The 12,746-nt window shown below is 52.9% G+C and overlaps 1 protein-coding gene across 2 annotated transcripts in view; it reads left to right on the top strand.

Annotated features, from left to right (window-relative positions):
• The window catches only part of LOC123186116 (receptor-like serine/threonine-protein kinase ALE2), a 30,600-nt gene that overhangs the window by 2,632 nt on the left and 15,222 nt on the right, over window positions 1-12,746 (top strand). For both annotated transcript variants that reach the window (XM_044597910.1, XM_044597909.1), the window contains exons 2-10: window positions 3,379-3,436; window positions 3,541-3,664; window positions 3,791-4,049; window positions 4,145-4,373; window positions 4,451-4,601; window positions 4,708-4,920; window positions 5,383-5,538; window positions 5,669-5,689; window positions 5,761-5,828. In XM_044597910.1, coding sequence (XP_044453845.1) covers window positions 3,381-3,436; window positions 3,541-3,664; window positions 3,791-4,049; window positions 4,145-4,373; window positions 4,451-4,601; window positions 4,708-4,920; window positions 5,383-5,538; window positions 5,669-5,689; window positions 5,761-5,828 — 1,277 coding nt within the window. In that variant the 5' untranslated portion in view covers window positions 3,379-3,380. The remainder of the gene's footprint in view (window positions 1-3,378; window positions 3,437-3,540; window positions 3,665-3,790; window positions 4,050-4,144; window positions 4,374-4,450; window positions 4,602-4,707; window positions 4,921-5,382; window positions 5,539-5,668; window positions 5,690-5,760; window positions 5,829-12,746) is intronic.

Raw genomic sequence — 12,746 nt, 5'->3', positions numbered from 1 at the left:
GTCCCCTCCGCGCTCGTCGATTCCCGCTGCTCCCCGCCCCCAGGTCCCAGCTTCCTCCACGATGCCGCGCTAGTACGTTCCGCCCCATGCTGCGTCGTCGTCGGTGCCGGCTCCCTCGGCCGCCCCGGGTTCCGGCCCATCCTGCGGTCGTTAGGGCCCGACCAAGAAGAAGAAACGGCACGGGCAGGGACGGGGCGCCCCCGCCTCGCTTCCCCCGGTGGCTCCGGGCTCTGCCCCACCTCCGGGCCCGGTCTCCAACCTTCCTCGTCCCCCGTGCTTCAATTGCGGGGTGGCGGGGCACTCGCAAGTCAACTGCGTCAACCCCCAGTGCTGCTACATTTGCCAGGACCCTGGCCATCCTGCCCTGCTTTGTCCTGCTCGCCCAGTGACGTCGGAGCTCATGATGTATGGGCACGGGATCGAGGGGTTGGGCTTCTTTCACCTCGAGGTCCCCGATTTCCCCCCACCCACCCCCTCCCTTCAGGCGATCGTTACTGTGGTTGATGGGGTGGCCTTCCCGGAGATGATTGAGGCCGAGCTCAACCACCTCTACCGCTGCCATTGGGACTGGCTGGCTACCCTACTGCCGGTCACATCTTCATCGTAGTCTTCCCCGACTCCGTCAGCTACGGGTACGCCACGCGCAGTGGCCGGATCACCCTCGCCCTCAACCAGCTTGTCGTCGACATCATTGAGCCGATCCTCGACGCCCTTGCGGTGGCTGTGCTGGATACCGCCTGGCTCCTTGTGGGTGGTCTCCCCAACATTACCCGCTCTGAGCTTGTCATCCGCCAGATGTCCAGGATCTTGGGCAAGGTGGTGGTGGTGGATGAGCTCTCCCTCCGTAAGGAGGAGGAGGTCTGGGTCAAGGTCAAGTGTTTAGACTCCTCCAAGATGCACGTCACCATCCGTGTCTTCTTCAACGACCAGGGCTACGACCTTCGCATCGCCCCCGAGCCTCCCAACCGTGTCGGTCGCCCTCGCTTCACCGACGATGGCCCTCCTGACGGCAACCCGGGAGCCGGTGGAGACTACCACGGCCGCCACCACCCTCGCCCCCGCCGGTCGGAGGACGGGGAGGACTTGGACGACTCGCCCTCTCGGTCGGCGTCCCGCTCCCCTTCTCCTCCGGCCGATGGTGGCCACGGGCGCCAGGTCGCGCTGGTTCCACCTACCTGGCTACCCTCACCCCGGGGGCCGAGTCCCCTGCTGTCAGCGACGCCTCCAGTGTGGGCTTGGTCGTCTGCCCCGCATCCTCCCCACGCTCCCCCGTCTTTACTGCTCTAGGCGACCCGGGTCTTGACCTGGTTCTACTTCCTACGGGACCGGTGACCCTGGACCCACCGTCGCCGCTCGCTGGGGGCGCCGAGGCCTCCCCCGGCCCCTCCCCCGTCGCCGCCCCGTCGGCTCCCCTACCGTCTCCGGCCGCGGTCCGGGTGGCGCTCGTCGAGGCCTCTGCTCCCCCGCCGTCTTCCCCGACAAAGCTGCAGTCCTCCTCTCCGATCCTGGCTCTTCAGTCTCTACCCGCTGCGGTCTCGGGCCTGGAGGGGGAGTCTCAGGTGACCACCCCCTTGGCTGCCCCGCCTCCGCCTCCACGCGTGGTGGCCTTCTCCCGCGTGCCCGTTCAGTCTCCTCTCCGGCTACTGCCTCGCACCGGAGCGCTCGGCTGGACGCGGCACGCCCGGAGGGGAGCCCGACACTACCCATCCGCGAGCGGGCGGAGCTTCATGCCGTGGCACAGAACCTGGAGCCAGGTACCCCTTCAGTCCCTCCCTCGGTAGCTACTTGTTCGTTTTCGGCTCTCGAATCGATGGCTCTTGGAAACCTGGTGAAGATCGCGACTGATTCCGCGATTATCTTTAGGGGGGAGGTTGGCCCCCCGTTAGCCCAGATCGCGGCCATTAGGGCGCGCGAGATCCTTGATGGGAAGCTGGCTGAGGCTAGGTCAGCTCTACTCTCGCCCCCCCCCCCCGGCCCATCCTCTGAGCCGGCAGACCCCATACCACCCCCTCCTCGAAGGATTGGTGGAATCCCTCCCCTGGACGCCTCCGAGCTTCGGGGTCGTACCCTCTCTCGTACTGCCGCTCTCCGCGCCCAAAGCGCATCTCGTGTCCTGGGGTCAAGCAGCCCCTCAATGGTTGCGTGATGCGTGCCCTTTTCTGGAACATCCACGATTTCGGCCATGACGGCCGCCGCCGCCAACTCATCGAGTACATTCGTGACGAACACATTGACATTGTGGCTATTCAGGAGACCATGCGCACGGAGTTCTCCCTTCCTGAGCTTGACCGCCTTAGCTCCCACCTCTTCGCCTGGCATTGGCTCCCTTCTAGTGGGACCGCGGGCCATTCCGGTGGCATCCTGCTAGGTGTGAAGGACGCCACCTTCGAGGTGGGTAGTATGGACCGGGGACAGTTCTTTGTTAGCATGGAGATTTTCGAGCGTTCCATCAACTTCAAGTGGGAGGTCATTATTGTGTATGGCCCCACCGACCACAGCCGTTCCGCCTCCTTCCTCGAGGAGCTCAACAAGAAGGTGTCGGCTGCCTCTCTGCCGGTGGTGGTGGGGGGTGACTTTAATCTCCTTAGGTGTGCGGAGGACAAGAGCAATGCGAACGTCAACTTTGCCCTGATGCAAATGTTCAACGACTGCATTGCCGATCTTGGCCTCCGTGAGATTGACCGGGTTGGTGCCAGGTTCACCTGGACCAACCGCCAGGTAGCCCCGACCCAGTCCGTCCTGGACCGGGTCCTAGTTTCTCCAGAATGGGACCTTCGTTGCTCCCTTGCCTCACTCCGGGCCATCACTCGGATTGGCTCTGACCACGTCCCCCTCCTTCTCTCCTCCGCCGATGAGCGTCCCCCGATCCCGCCCCGATTCCGTTTTGAGACATTTTGGTTGTCCCAAGCGGGCTTCATTGACGCGGTCTGTGCGCGCTGGGTGGAGACTCGCACCCTCTCACTGTCTCCGTTGTCGACTCTTGGCACGCCTGCGCCAAACGTGGTCGGCAGTTTATGAAGGGGTGGGGCGCCAACCTAGGGCGCGACCTCCGCGAGCGTAAGAAGGCCCTGATGTCGGCAATCCAAACCCTGGACCTGCGCGCTGATGCTTCCGGCCTTTCTTCCGAGGTGATTAGTCGTCTATCTTGCTCTCCGGCCTTAGCCCCGGATGAGCCTATCTTGTGTGTCGTGTGTGTTTTGGGCTTGTTGAGTTGTGCCCTCAGCAGTACCTCTGAACTTATTTGTTGTGTTTCTTGGGCGTGTGTTTCTGAACTAGTCCTTGTATGTGCTCGTGGCGGTTTGCTTTATGTATAAAGCGGGGCGAAAGCCTTTTTCGGTATAAAAGAGCTCATTTTGGATTTTTGATGTGTATTTTCAGGCATGGATCAGGTTTTCTCTATTGATACAGGTCGAGGTCAACAAGGAGAGAAGAAGAGGTTAAATTGGCCATAAATTTTTATTGCTTATTCTGCTTGCATAGTGTAAACCTACATATAGTTTTTTTTCCGGTTAACTGTTTTTCTGTTAATTCTTCTACCAGAAAAAACATGTGCAGTGCAAGTGTGTCGCCAAAGCTTATGTCCTTCTATTTATTAGAAAATATTACAAATGGTTTCTCTGAGGACAGGAAGCTTGGTGCTGGTTCGTATGGAAAAGTTTACATGGTATGATTTAAGCTGTATTTATGGTTTCTAGATCGCCATACTTCGCAACAGTGAGACTCTGTGGGCGTTTCAAATATCACTACAAACAGAAAATCAAATAATGCATCCATCTGATATGTTGAATAGGGAGAGTATGAGGATGGGGAAGCAATTGCTGTGAAGTTGCTCCATTACACCCCAGGACTTGATGATGAGCAATTTGAGAAGGAGTATCGCAACCTTGCAAGCCTCCAACACAATAATATTGTGCGGTTACTTGGCTATGCTCATGAAACTCAGCGAGAATGCTTACCGTATAATGGAAAAATGGTTTTTGCGGAGATGACAAAAAGAGCGCTTTGCTTCGAGTATATGCCTAATGGAAGCCTTGACAAATTCCTTTCTGGTGTGATTCATGACAGTCTTTTTGTATTAGAAGTTAGCATGTTAATTAATGATTCATAACACACAATTTTTGAGTTTGTGCTTTATGTGCTGCAGATGAATCTAGTGGACTCGATTGGTGCACACGCTATTCCATAATTAAGGGGATCTGTGAGGGTATACAATACCTTCACGGCGAACTGGATTCTCCTATGTATCATTTGGATTTGAAACCAGCCAATGTATTGCTGGATGAGAACATGGTTCCGAAAGTAGCAGATTTTGGCTTGTCAAGACTCTTTGGTGGAGAACTAACACAAATGACAAAAAGTGCTATAGGAACACCGTAAGCTAATTAATTTCCCATGTGAATTGAAATATTTGTAAATACTATAACATATATGATGTACTCCTACCATGCAGTGGATATGTACCACCGGAATACATAGACGCGGCTATAATTTCAATTAAGTTTGACATATTCAGTTTAGGTGTCGTAATCATAAAGATAATGACTGGACCAACAGGCTACTTCAGAACTGCCGAAATGTCTTGCGAACAATTCATCGAGCTTGTAAGAGAAATTGTTGACTTTGTTGATATCAGTTTATAGTACATATTTCTTGAGTAATACTTCTAATGTTTTTATGTTCCATGATGCTTTATGTCCCATATTGTAGGTACATGAGAACTGGAACAATAGGCTACATACAACATCATTATATAAATCATATTCAGAACAAGCAAAGCGATGCATTGAAATAGCTTTACGTTGCGTGGACGCTGATAGACACAAAAGGCCGAGTATGGGGGTAATCATGGATCAGCTGAATGAGACGGAGACTGCGATACAACTTCTTGAGGTGTCATGGAATGACACAGGGTCGTACGAGGTGTGATCACTAATGTCAAAATTGCTTACTTTGCTTTTCTAATTTTCCTACTAAATGTACACGCATGTATATGTGTATGTACTCCCTCCGTTTCTAAATATTTGCCTTTTTAAGGATTTCAAATGGACTACCACATACGGATCTACATAGACATATTTTAGAGTGTAGATTCACTCATTTTGCTCTGTATGTAGTTACTTGCTGAATTATCTAAGACAAATATTTAGGAACATAGTGATAGAAAGCAGCATGCATGACTAATCAATATCAAGGATAAAATGATCCACTTCATACCTACACATCACACTCGTTTGTTCTTGAGAAATGATAACATTTAATGACCGCTATTAAAGCATACTATGCTTCAATGCTTCATGCCTATTTTAATAGTACCATTCATATTTTTATGTTCTTACGTATGTTAAATCAGTAAGTACAGGTTGTTTGTCTTATTACTTGTAGATGTGCCATTGCATTTCAACTGAGTGTGAGTTGATGGATATCTCGCTAAAGAAATGTGTGTCCCACCCAATGCACGTAACTGATAATAGAGGTGAGGTGCATGAGGTAACAGTGACTACCGCTTATGACCCAGCAAGCGAGACTGAAACCTTTGAGGTCAGTTGGTCTTTTAGGCACGCAAAACTGACTTGAACTAATGTGCACCAGAATTTTGTCTAATATTTTTTCATGATGGTTTGATCTTTTGCTTTACTCCTGGTGTTGTCGCATGTTTATTATCCTGTAGCCGATCCGACCGAGAATAAAGGTGACATAATTTTCATTACCTTTTACTTTAATCTTGCTTATCTGCGCTCAAATATCGTATGATTGGTTCAGATGATCGACATGCGCTGGCATAAGAGTGGATTTATTAATGTAATGGATGTGCATCCAGCAAAGCCTTGGTAAGTTGGAGCTTCTAGCGATATTAATTATTTGGTGTGGATGCCATCTGAGCACATACAGCAGAAAAATGTTCATACTAGTAGTACCTTTCAATAATAATTAAATAACGCCAGATTTGCACGTAATTTGGATCTAGGTCCTTATTTAATTAGGATACTAGCTAGACATACATACAGCTAGAAGCAAACCATACGGGGTTATTTGGATATAAGAAGTATCTGGTGCAACTGATCTCGGGGTGTATTCGGTGCATTTGAGACCAAAACCGGATTGTTAAAATAGATGTACCTCCAGGCCACCAGAGATCAAACCCCGGTTTGACGTCTAAAGCGGATTATTCCTTTAGTGAGAGACGGTGTTTTCATCGACAATGAGTCGTCTATGGTAACTTCATCAATCTTGAATTCCCACGACTCCAATCTTTAGTAGGTGTTGTGTGAGTATGGGTTGAATTTGGATTTAAAATCTTGCAACATGGTAGATGAAAATTTCCAAAATATTTAGAACTTGTAAGTGTTTTTGAGCTCGCGTGGACTTGTTTGTCCTCAACAATCTTTAGTGCATAGGATATACGCTCTCCTCCACTACATCGGCGGTGCGCGCGCATGTAGTTTGGTCAACCACCTAACTCGTGTCTTCAATAAACATGAGGAGTCTACAATAGAATCCTCCGTTTGCAATCTAACTTTGGTTTTTCTTTTCAATAGATACAAAGTTTTCTTTGTTCTTTATAATATACCCTCTTCATCTCAAAATAAGTATCGAAAAAATGAGAGAAAAGAGATACAAACTAGGATACCACATGGGCCAAGCCCACTCTCGTTTATAGCATGGAGAACGCAATGGAAGACGCCCAAACAAACACACAGAGACCAACCCGCTCCGATGGCCCGGATCGCCGGAGCTGACCATGTTGCACATCAGACCTCCGATCCACCCCTTGCCGCCAAACACAACTACACAACAACCTGTTGCAGCACCTCATGCCACGAAGAGCCCCGCGCTTGCCGGGAACAAAACCATACGCGTCACGTCAGATCTGCCTCCCTAGCCATAGCAATAGCTGCCAGGCGGGTGATAGGCGCCGGTCAACGCACATTCCTTCGATTAGACCAGAGACGATCACTCAATCGCTCCCCTTATTTCTTCCTCCCCCTTCTCCCTCGCGAACACCACGCCCGCGGACGCCCTCTTCGCAACCCCGCCTCACGGGATCGCCACCGGCGAGCTTGAAGTACCCCCTCCGCCGCCGAGCTCGCTCGAGTTTTGCAGCACCTCCCCGCTTGCATCTTGCGTGCTTCCTTCGGTTCCAGCTCCGGACACAATCATTGCAGCCCCCCGATGAAGCTGGTTCCAGCATCTCAGCGCCTCCGCCGGCGGCGGCCAGTACCATCCCCTTCTCGCCGGATGCAGCTCCAAAACACGCCCTGGCCAGTTGCAGGTCCTGCCGATGCCGGTTCTAGCATTGCAACCGCTGCTTCCAACAAAACAAATCCCACAAATCACAAACTATCCATCAAATTTGATTGTAGCAAAAGAAACACCCGGTTCCAGCAATAATTTACTCTGGTTCCAGCAAAAATTCCACGAAAATCAAACTCCAACAAATTTGATTGTAGCAAAAGAAACAGAGGGTTCCAGCAACAAATTACTTCGGTTCCAGCAAAAATCCCACAAATCATAAACTCTAACAAATTTGATTGTAGCAAAAGAAACACCCAGTTCCAGCAACAAATTACTCTGGTTCCAGCAAAAAGAATCCACAAACATCAAAATCCAACAAATTTGAATGTAGCAAAAGAAACAGCCGGTTCCAACAACAATTTAGTCTGGTTCCAGCATAAATCCCACAAACATCAAATCCAACAAAAATTGATTGTAGCAAAAAGAACAGGAGGTTCCAGCAAGAAAAAAGTCCCGTTCCAGCAAAAAAAAACACGTTGCCGGAGAGCTCGCTGCCCACGCTCGCAGCACCCCCCGCATCGCCTCTCATCGGCACCGCGCGCACGCAGAGCTGCCGTCGCCCGTCGCGCCATCACCTCGGGCATCCACCCCCCTCTACTGACACGCGAAGAGGGAGAGTGGGTTGGGCACGGCTTGTAACGAGAGAAAAGGGATGAGTTCGCCAGAGAAAGCCGCCTCCGGGATTGGTTGGGAAGCGCCTAGAAGCTTCGCGTGGGCGGGGCGCAGAGGTGGTGGCAGTTCATCGCTGGTGCCGCTAGGTGGAGGTGCGGTTTGAGAAGAAGAGAGATGCTCAGCTCACGAAGAAATGAATGGCGGGGAAGCTTCGCGTGCATACAGAGGATAGCGCTTCGCGTCCAAAAGGATAAGGCAACGCGTGTCCAGCGTGCATGTGAGTCGCAGGATCGAGAACGATCATGCGGCGCACGTCGGACCGGCCGAGTCGTTAGCCGGTCGACCGGCCGCAAACATTACCCATAGCTGCCACCGCCGCCCCGGCACGCCCTGGTGACCACAACGAGAGCACGGTACGACCGCGCACATGCACATGTCACCGTGCAGCACGCACCTCCTGCTGCATCTCCAAACCTGCACAGGTGTGCACACGCGCCCAGCTGGGCCTCCGCCCCGAGCCTCCGGCCAACTCCACCGCACGACCCCAAACGAACGTTTGGATTGGCCGAATTTTGTTTCTTTGGGGCGCCGATGAATTCGTTCGTGTCCGCCTTTATTAAATGGGTCGTGCGTGCGTGCACCGCGCGGCCACACCCCAAATCGTGTCCGGGGTGAACGTGAATAAAACAAATATAAAAACTAGAATGAAATAACTAAAAAACTAAATAAAAGCATTTTAAAAAACATAAAACATATATAGGGGACGGCCACGAAAAGGCCCGGTTTGCACGGCCACTTAAAAGGCCCAGTTTTCATAATTAACATATAAAACAAAATAAAAAAACGCCTCCACCTCCCGCGCGCTCCTGCCGCGCCCGTCGGTGCCGTAGCCGTCGCCGTCTTCACTGGCCGCCGGTGTCGTCATCGTCGCTGACGAGGTCGACGTAGTCCGGCGGCGTCCACAGGTGGGCCAAAGGTGCGTGGTGGACGGGGGCGGGCTGGACGGCCGGAGGTGCCTGCACCACCTCCTCCCGTGGCGAGGCCTCCCGCTCCGGTGACCGCGGCGGAGTGGGGCACCAGTTCACGCCCACGCCGGCGGACATCTCCGGAGCAGTGCAGGACCAGCCCCACCCCTGGCCCAGCAGCTGCTGGAACGCGGCCGGCGGGTCCTCCCTCCTCTCGTCCTCCACGGCCACCATCTGGAGCTCCGGGAAGGCGACGTCCCCGGCAGCAGAGAGGGCCATGGCCTCCTCCAAGCCGTCCCACTGCCGCTCGTCGTGCGTGTACATGGAGTCGTCCATGACACGCTTGAGGAGACGGGCCTCCTCCTCCGCTGACATGCAAGGAGGTGGAGGGGGCGACGGAGACGGCGATGGCGACGGCGTGGGCGTGACGCCGCGCACCCGCCTACGCCCGCGCTCCTGGGCGCGCCCCTGTCGTGGCCGCCGCGGCCCCGTCGAGGTGCCGACGAAGAAGGACGCGCGCCTGGTGTCGTGCTCGTCACGAAACCAGGTGTCCCACAGCGCGGAGTCGGGGGCGTACCTGGGGTCATAGAAGAGGTCGTCGGGGAGGCGGCGGCGGCGGCGCTCGATCTCCTCTTCACGCGCACGGCCGCTCGTCGGGATCGGGACCCGGTCGGCGGACAGATGCCAGTTATTGGGGAGATGGGCGTCACTCTAGGGGAGTGGCGTCCTCGTCTCCCAATAACGGCGGCACAACGACGCGCGGACGTAATGCCGGTTGCGCGCGCTGGCGGACGTGGGCGCGATGGAGAACGCGGGCGGCGCGGGGGCCCGGCGTGGTGGCGATGGCGACGACGTCTCCTCCTTCTTCACCGAGCCGCAGCGGCGTCCCGACGAGGAGACAGCCTCGCGGTCGTGCCTGCCTTTGTGGCCGTAGTTCCATAGCCCCATGGCTGCGGGCGGTCGGCCGGCGAGTTCTTGGCTAGGGTTTGGGACGTGGTCGCCGCTGTCGGGTTTCGAGGAGGCCGCGGGGTGGCGTGGGGCAGTATGGACGATGATCCGTCCACGCTTCCCACTTAAAGAAGGACGGCGACTGTTCGACATGCGGATGATAGGTGGGGCCGCCCGCTCGTGCGCATTGATGTGGGCGGGTGGGAAGTAGGTGGCCGCCTGCCACGCGGCCCCGACGCGGACGAGTGCGCGTCCGTTTGGTGTCCACCGCGACCCAAACCTGGCGCAAATTTGCGCTCGAAATGGGTTGGCCCGGACACAAAACGGACAGATAAGTCCGGACCGTCGCGCGCTGGGCCGCCTACTTTATCTGTTTTACCCCAAACGAACGGGACCGGATAGGATAAGGTCGCGCGGTGGAGTTGGCCTTAGCACGAGCACCACTCGCCGGTGTCAGATCTAGGCATTGGACGCCCAGATCTACCGCGCCCCCGTCTACCGTCGTCGCGTCGCCTGCACCATTGCCTGCTGAGAAGGAGAGCCGACCAAGCTCTGGGGTGGCTGCAGCCCCCCAGCTTTGCCTACCGGCCTCCAGCGGGCCCAACCAATGGAGAGAAGCGACCGCCCCAAAACCTTTGATCATGGGGCCAGGCGCCAGCTTGGCAGGAGCCAGCGGCCGCACCCACACAAGCTGGCGGAGGACCTCGGACGGCGACGGGTGGTGTATCTTCTCTATGTCACACGGAGGGCAACACGGGATGAGGCTATGTCGAATAAAAAGTAGTGATAAACAACAAAACAACTAAAATAGATACTCCCTCGGCTAGCCACAATGGGAGTAATTTCAGCAGTAACATCGAGTCCAACTTAGCAAATTTGCTTATGTGGCAATGAGTTAATGAAGAGAAAGATAGTTTGAATAACTTAGCTGTTATTGTAACATATCTGTTGGAAATATAAACAATTTACCGAATGATTTTATTAACAGAAATACTAGATAAAGTATGACTAATATAGTAGAGATAAAACAAGTCATGCGTTCGGACAGAGAGAAGGTAAAGAGCATCTGCATATATGAACTTGAACTAAACACATCTAGAACAGACACTAGATGAAGTTGCATATATGAAGTAGAACCTAACACATGTAGGACGGAAAGTAGAGTAAAGAACTGTGTCATGACATCTAACAGAGAGAGCAAGAACACATACGGGACAGCAGCGGTAGAAGTGCTGGACTTAGGGTCGGTGTCCTCACCTGCCATGTCGTCGAGGAGGTCGTGGACGTCGGGGAAGTAGTCGTCGGCGACCGGATCGTCCGTGATGAAGCAGCCAGTAGTCGCGCTAAGCGCTCCCCAAAAACCTTATCACCCTTCTCCCGTACAGGACTCAAAAGGTGCGGTTTCGAAGGCCTACTGTCCCGACCTGCGGTGCACGCTGCAAGCCGGGATGGGGAAGATTGTAGCAGCAGCGCAGTGCTCAGGAACTTGTGACGAGAGGAGGAAGAGGTTCGGGTACATCTCTCTGGGAGGAGCGACCTCCCTTTTATAGGCGCAAGAGAAGGAGGCGAGAGGGCAGCGACGGGAGGTGAAACGAAGAGACGGAGATGAAGCAAACAGCCAGCAGCCGAAGGGTTGCACCGTTCGCATTCGAACTTAGATATCGGCTCGGCTCATTCCCGCAACCCGCGTCGCATCGCGTCGCGTCGTGACGAGGCGTGGCGTGGCGTGGCGAGGTGGGCGACGGAGGAGGAGCGCGCGTGGATATCCCTCTTGTTCTCATGCTCATACAAGTGGGGAAAAAACCTCCCTTATAAGGAGGTCCAACTCCCACTAAACTAGCAATGTGGGACTAAACTTTAGTAGTGTCCCTTGCCTTGCACAAATGGGCTAAGTGGGCCTCTAGGATTTATTAGGAATTTCTGAAATAGTTATTGGGCTGCCCAAAATAGAATAAATTCCAGCAATCCCCCACCAGATCCCACAGGCACACAGAAATTTGCCCTTGGTTCCAAAACACTGTTTTATATACCGGTACTGCAGTGGAGATTGTTAAGTTGAACTTCCACCTAGAACTCTATGCTATACTAGTAAGCAACTTGAACAGTGGACTGGGCCTTGAACTGCAAGTTTTCTGCGAATCTAGTTTCACATAAAGCCTTGACCGATACGTGGCTACCGTGGGTCTTTCCCGCGGGTGAAGCTTATGCGTCATACTCCGTGACCTTTCATGAGTTTACTAAAGAGAACCCTACTCTCATAGATTGCGGCGTTTGACAATCAGACTCATATAGGTGTGTTCTTCAAAAGATGTTCTGCAGGATAACATCTCTGCTTAAATGAGCCACTTAGAACACATTAAGATATACATCAACCTGCCATGCAGATAAGGAGAATATTGCATCTTCATGGAATGGCATTGTGAATAGTAAGGATACTCTCCTCTCAGTTGACCAACAGCTTGTCTTCCACATCTAATTCACGGGATCTCCGATCACAAAGAATAGGTTACCATTGTGAACAACTTATATTGTGGGTCTCATACCCATCTCCCTCAATGCATTATCTATCACATTACGTGATAGACCCTTATTAAAAGGATCTGCCAGATTTTTAGACATTTGGATATAATCCAATGCAATAACTCCGGAGTTTCTCATTTTCCTGACAGACTTTAACCTTTTCTGAACGTGTCTTGATGACTTCATGTTATCATTTAAGCTGCTCACTTTCGTGATCACAGTTTGATTGTTGTAGTTCATAAGGACACCCGATACAGGTTTCTCAACAACCGGCAAGTCATTCAAGAGCCGGCGAAGCCAATCTGCTTCAACCGTAGCTGTATCTAGTGCTGTGAGTTCTGCTTCCATTGTTGACCTCGTTAAGATGGTCTGCTTGCAAGACTTCCAAGAAACAACGCCACCTCCATG

The sequence above is a fragment of the Triticum aestivum genome, chromosome 2A (genome assembly GCF_018294505.1).
Source record: "Triticum aestivum cultivar Chinese Spring chromosome 2A, IWGSC CS RefSeq v2.1, whole genome shotgun sequence".
Lineage (NCBI taxonomy): Eukaryota > Viridiplantae > Streptophyta > Magnoliopsida > Poales > Poaceae > Triticum > Triticum aestivum.
This window is presented reverse-complemented; position numbering and strand designations above follow the sequence as displayed.